At 39.7% G+C, this 6,668-nt stretch overlaps 1 protein-coding gene across 1 annotated transcript; it reads right to left on the reverse strand.

The window, feature by feature from the left end:
* Positions 1 to 4,878: 4,878 nt before the first annotated feature.
* Positions 4,879 to 5,949, reverse strand: Taar9 (trace amine associated receptor 9). Its single transcript, XM_028766481.1, has one exon. It carries the CDS (start codon positions 5,923 to 5,925, stop codon positions 4,879 to 4,881), a length of 1,047 nt encoding a protein of 348 aa, XP_028622314.1. The 5' UTR covers positions 5,926 to 5,949.
* Positions 5,950 to 6,668: the final 719 nt, after the last annotated feature.

Consider the following 6,668-nt stretch of genomic DNA (forward strand, 5'->3'; position numbering starts at 1 on the left):
TTAGTATGTAAAATCTCTCTAAACTATGTTTCTCAATTAGTCTTAAATTAATATTACAATAAGAAAAACAAAATATTAATTCTGAAGATCTGCATAAAATTAATTTACTGCAAGCTGTTCATACAAGCATCATTTTATTTTGTCATTGCATTTTCTTTTTTCTTTACATTTGGATTTCTGATCTTCTTGTTGAGACTTGGACTTGATACTGTATGCAAGACATGTTTGTGGACTGGTTTTATTGAACATGTATTAAAATCTCTTGAATGAAACAGCTTAGTGGTATTTTTTTCTTGTACACGTTAGCTACAGTGGTTCATCGGGTCTTTGTCTTCAGTCTCAGTGATATTTTTCTTGCACACATTAGCTACAGTGGTTCATCAGTTCTTTGTCTTCAGAGTCCCTACATCTATTTTGCTTTGCAGTCAGTGCCTCATTGAGAATATTCCATTTTTACATGAATTTTCCAGAGGAGAGCTTACCCACACAATTGGCAATGGACTTCATCTAAGTGAAGGCTGAGGAGGATGTAGAGGGTTTTTAGCATTTCATACACAGGCCTTCTAGCCTCTGGAGCTCTCTCTGGACCCTTGTCTTGTGCACAGCCTGTTTAGAGAAAAAAAATTTTTTTTCATCAAATCAAACTTGCCATATACAGTTCTTATAGTCAGTCTCTAAGATATTGGCCTTTATGTTCTCAGTTAATGTAAGGAGACACAAACTAATGCTAGGTTCTCTTCAGCTATTAATCATTAGACATTTTACAAAACTAAATGAACAGTGCTGTAAGATTTAAGAGGGAAAGATTATGGAACATAATTACATGGGTGAAAATTTAAAACTTGGCAACTTGTTTGCTTTAAAACTATCTTTAGCAGACAGTGGTGCCACACACCTTTAATCCCAGCACTTGGGAGGCAGAGGCAGGCGGATTTCTGAGTTCGAGGCCAGCCTGGTCTACAAAGTGAGTTCCAGGACAGCCAAGGCTACACAGAGAAACCTTGTCTCGGAAAAAACAAACAAACTATCTTTAGAGGTTTAAAAATGGCAAGGCAATATTCAAAATATTCAAATAGCACAGACATGATTTTACCACACAGAAAAAGTTGTAGCAATTTAGTATAGTCTGTAAACATCCAGTATGGTGATTTATAAAAGGCAGAACTGTTTCTACCTAAAAGTGAAAACTACTTCACTCTATGGCTTAAGAATTATAACAACTTTTAACAGGACAGCAAATGACAACAGAGGAGGTACCTCAGCAATAAGGGTGCTTACTGCTCTTTCAAAGGACCTGAGGCCAGTTTCCAATGCATACATGAGGCAGTTCACAATCTCTTGTAACCCTTGCTCCAAGAGATCCAATGACATTTTTTACCTCCACAGGATGGCATGCATCCACACAGACTGACAGACAGACAGACAGACAGACACATACAGAGACACAAAAACATAAAAAGGGGAAGAAACAGGAAAATGGAGGATGAAGGAAAAGCGCAGCACCCTAGAATAGGAACAGTCCACAAGGTTAATGCCTGAAACAAGCACTGTCAATTCCATCGTGTTTTATTGGAGACTTTCATTAAATAAGTAGATGTAACCTATTTTTAAACAAAAGTACTACATGATATATACATTGATATCATGTTACCATTATGGTACATTAATGCCAAAATAACATTTATTTTGAACATATATCAATTTTAACAATAAATGAAAATGTTATTAATGGCGCCAATTTTCAGGATAATGAGGGGCAGTGAATATTGCCTTTAATGCCTGTTTTGAAATAAATTAATGTTTACATTAGTATTTCCAGCATTTTTCTGTATTTTTTTTTATACAAATGTATGTGAAATGTGATTCCTTAGGGCTGACCTCCAAAAGTGTGAAAGTAAGACTGAGTCAAAGGCAGTAGAGAAATAAAAACAAACATGGGGTCTCTTGATGGGGGAAAGAAAAGAGGCCTTGACACCCAGCCAAGGGCACATTTAGTGTGGCTTCTGTTACAAATGCAAACCTCTACTGCAGCAATGCTTGGTCTCATGGATAGTTCTTAGAGGACTAGGTGTGAATGATTATCATTCATTCATTCATTCATTCATTCATTCATCCGTAGCTCTGCTAGGAATGAGAATTGTGGCCTCACACACACTAGGCAAGATCTATCACTGTTCTATGTCCTCAATCCACTAGTACTGTGTCTATATTTTGTTATTGGTGAACTACTGATAGCCTTACCACTAAAGTATTGGATGGAAATTGTCTGATTGCTGATATTTCACATGATATGTCTGAGCACTTCTTTTAATTACTATTTAAAAACACACAGAGCTTTATATAATTTAGTTGTCAATTGAAGTATCAACATGAGAAAACACATGTGAACAAAAGCTATTGTGAAATACTTTGAAACAGACTCATATTTAATCAATAAAATTAAGCTTGTAATTTGATAATAATCTCTCTATATGAGAAGCATAGTATTTCAATAGCTATGCCAAGGTAAAAGTGGATTCATTATTTTTATGATAGTATGGAATCTTTTATGTACAAAGCAAGTAAGTCAAGAGCTACAGATCACTAGGTTCAAAGCCCAAGTTCAGTCCCGTGTCTGAGATAACAGGGAGCATCAGAGAGCAGAGCTTACATCCCTCGTCCACAGATCTGAATCTTCCATAGAACTTGAATCTGGTTAGGATGTATTACTTTTGTAGTCTGCTGTTCAGACATTGGCTCCCCTCCCATAGCGATCATGCTGGAGGATCCTGAGGTGGGAAACATGGCAAGACAGCAGGGGAGCGAAAGAGACCTCAGATGATTGTGAGCACCAGGAGGCACCATAAGTGAGACAGCTCATTCAATGGGGGTGGGGGTGGGCAAAGGCAATTTAAAGGAATAGGGGCTATTATGGTGAGGGTACATCATTGGCCTGGGCCATGGTGCTGGGAGTGCCTCACTTACTTAAGGAGGAGTTCCTGGTGCTGCTGGACATGAACTTAAAAGAAGAAAGGAAGTTGAACCTGGCTACTGAGCTATGTGACCTCCTGGACCAGGGGTGGGGGTGAGGTAGGGGGAACAAAGAAGGGGATTCAGAGCTATGTGGAACATGAAGGCTCCATGGCAGCAGGGAAGCCATCCTACTCCTGTAGACCTCAGGACCCTCTCCCAGAGCCCTCACAGTAGTATGTTTCTCTAAGAAAGTGCTCTACAGAGAGAGGAAAAAACAAACCTAAAATGAATAGGATAGTATGTGCTTTTCATTGCTTCAGGTCCTTTCTCTATTACTACAAGGGTTAGTACAAAGTTTACATTTGCAGCTGAAGGGAAGAACATAATGGTATACAGACATATCTGACTCACAGGCTGGTGGACACAGCTGCTTCTTCAGGAGTGAGACCACAGCACAGGAGCATAACAGCAATCTCTGGAAAGATGAGCAGCAGAGCCTTGGCCTGTGGTTGTTTTCTGAACCACAACCAGGTGCTCTGCTGGGAAGCTTCATGTCCCCGTCTCTGGCTTTAGCCTCTTCATGCTAAACACTCAGCTCTACTTAAAATGTATCAGCACCAAATGTCATATGGCTTAGCTTTTCTGTGAAGTGTATCCGGACTGGCTCATGTATAAAGACTGCAGCAGGAATTCTATGGAACATTTATGGGACTGTCTACATGGAACAATGTCACTTGTCACATCAGCTTGTTACAGAGTCCTGTGTGTGGTCAGCTACCTATACAAAGAAATTTTATTCCAGAAAGTGAGGAGAAGGATGTCCTTCTCAATAGATGTTTTTAGGTCACACTGTATCTTGAAACACACAGCACATAGTTTAATCAAAATGAATTAAAACTCTTGTTGATTGAGAAATGTATAGTGAACTAGAGTGTGGGACCCATTCCTGCAGTAAATATCTGTTTGAGATTCTGTTGTGTTAAAACCACTCTTGGGTTTCCTGTTTGATTCCCTTTGGTTCAAAGAAAGACCTGAAATGTTAAAAACATACTCATTTGAATTAAACTTTAAAATATAAAATTCACATTTTACTTCAAATTTTAACCAAGTAGGTAAGACACAGGCAGATCTCTTTGAGTTCAAGGCTAGCCTGGTCTAAATAGCAAATGCCAGGCCATCCCAGTCTCCATAAGGAGACACTGTCACAAAAAACAAACAAACAAGACAAAGAAACCACCCCCAATAAAATAGACAGATCATGTTTTATTCACATGCAAATCCTTCAGTAATCAAACATGTTCTCTAAAATCCATGCTGTGTGGCAGGATAAGCACACGTGTTTTATGTGAACTTATATCTGTGACGTGAGAAGGGAAGGGATTCCCAGATTCCAGAGACATGAGCCTTTGGATGTTTCAGACGCTGTTCAGTCACCCAGAATTTCTGAATGCTTGTGCACTGTAAAGTTCCTTAAGGTTAAAAATGAATGTTTAAATAATTTGTAATTATATTTGCTTCTCATGCAAGATATGCTTTGAAGAAGACTTTGTCCCCTGCATCTTAATTCCATGTTTGTGAGAGCTTTGTTTTCTTTAAGTTATTGTCAATATCTGAACATTCATCATGGGAGAAAAGTGACCATGTGGGAACTACAATCCTTCAAATTACGTGAAAAAAATGAGTAGAAATTTCAGAGCAAAGCAAAAACATTGAGGAACACAACACATTGGAAAGAATGAACAGATTCAGGTTAAATGTCACTCAGCCCTAAGATGTACACACACACACACTAAGAACATGCTTCAGAGCAGCCTTTGAACAACAGATCTGGTGGGTGAATGATTATGGGTCTGCCCTAGATCAGAGGATTTAGTTTCACCCCGACCTTAAACCCTAGTCAGATTTCAAGTCTCTGCAGTGACTGTTTTAACCTGCACCTGCCTCTTCAGAGAATAGATTAGTCGTTGATGAATCAGCCCTGAAGACTTTGCCACTCACAATCAGTTTTATTGCCTTGCGAAACCAAGGATAGAAGAAGGCATATATCAAGGGGTTCATAGCTGAATTGTAGTAAACACACCATACTAATATCTCATAGACGTACGGAGGAGTTATGAAGTTCATGTAAGCATCAATCACGGCATCAATAATGTATGGCAGCCAAGACACGAGAAACGCAGCCATGGCAATCCCAAGGGTTTTGGCAGCCTTCCTCTCTCTTCTGGCTACTCTTTCCTTGTAGCTCTCAGAGGAGGCCTGAGCTGGGTTGGCTGCATCCTCTATCTTCCTAGCCTGGTGCTTTGCCACCAAAAATATCTGGCCATATAGAAACACCATGACCACGGTGGGCAGAAAGAACAAAAGGAAACAAAGTAAAACCCAGTTTTGATTCAGTGGCGCCTGGCAGCCTCCCACACAGGTCAGAGCAACCACTAACTCCTCAATCCCTTCCTCATTGGCTCCTGTGTAAAAGATGGAAAAGCTATAGGTGACAGAAAAGAACCAAGAAAGGGCGATGCACAGTCCAGAAACCGATATGGTGAACTTGGTCGGATAGGTCAGTGGGTCTGTAACCGCAATGTACCTGTCAATGGAGATGCAGCATAAATGAAACAGAGACGCAAAACAGAAGGAGGTGTCGAAACACGTGTGGAACTTACAGTAACTCTCCCCAAAGTACCAGCAGCTCTCCACAGAGCGCACTGTGCTGAAGGGCATCACTGTTACCCCCACCAAGAAGTCAGCACAGGCCAGGGAGGCCACGAGAAAGTTCGTAGGTGTGTGTAGCTGTTTAAAGTGGAGGATGGCAATGATGACCAGTAAGTTTCCGAACACTGCCAGCAGGGATCCCAAGCCGAGGACCGCATAGAGGATGGCTCGAGGCCAGGGTGAATAGGAGCTTTTAATGCAGGATCCATTCACGTTCTCGTAGCAGAGCTCCACGGATTCCTCTGGCGAGAAGTTGCTTGCCATTGCCTTCTATCTTGATAATTTTAAACTTCTCAGGTTTCCATTCTAGCAATCTAAAACAAAACCAGGGTCGACAACTTAAAAACTTTCTGGGGAAACAAAAACAAAAAACAAAACCTCTAGTTAAATAAAGGTAACCTTTAAACTCATATTTTCTACCTGCTGTCTTATACCCATTTTAGTCTTTCCCAAAAGTACTCAAAGGTGTTAAGAAACAGAAACTTGTTGCAGACAGCCTTTTTAAAAGTGGAATATATTACTAAGTAAATGAACAGTAAATGCATGTAGTCTAATGTTCATTTTATATTATATCTTTGCACTATTATTGCTATATTATCATTGTTATCATCATAGAATTTAACAATTTATTAATTGTTTGAAAAGCTACTTCCTATGGGTGTCATCTTACCTTTTGAAAATCACCACCAGGACTGAGAAATGGTTTGGCTACCAATGGCTGGATTTTATTGACTTCGTTCTCGTTTCCCCAGAGTGGCCATCAGCAGCGATCAACAACTTGGCTTTGCTTTTTTTTTCCAAACAGGAAAAAATAAATTACATATCCTCCAAATTATAATTTCAAAATCCCCATAGTATACAGTGTGAAGGCTTACTTATGGGACAAGCTTACTCATAGTTGCTTTAAGCACACTTGAAGAATGTACTTCATCTTTGGCTTATATTCCTATTTCATCCTTTTGTGTTGATGATTTGAGCAGCTGCAAGTGTCCTGGAAACCGATTACC

The sequence above is a fragment of the Grammomys surdaster genome, unplaced genomic scaffold (assembly GCF_004785775.1).
Source record: "Grammomys surdaster isolate TR1022 unplaced genomic scaffold, NIH_TR_1.0 168, whole genome shotgun sequence".
Classification (NCBI taxonomy): Eukaryota; Metazoa; Chordata; class Mammalia; order Rodentia; family Muridae; genus Grammomys; species Grammomys surdaster.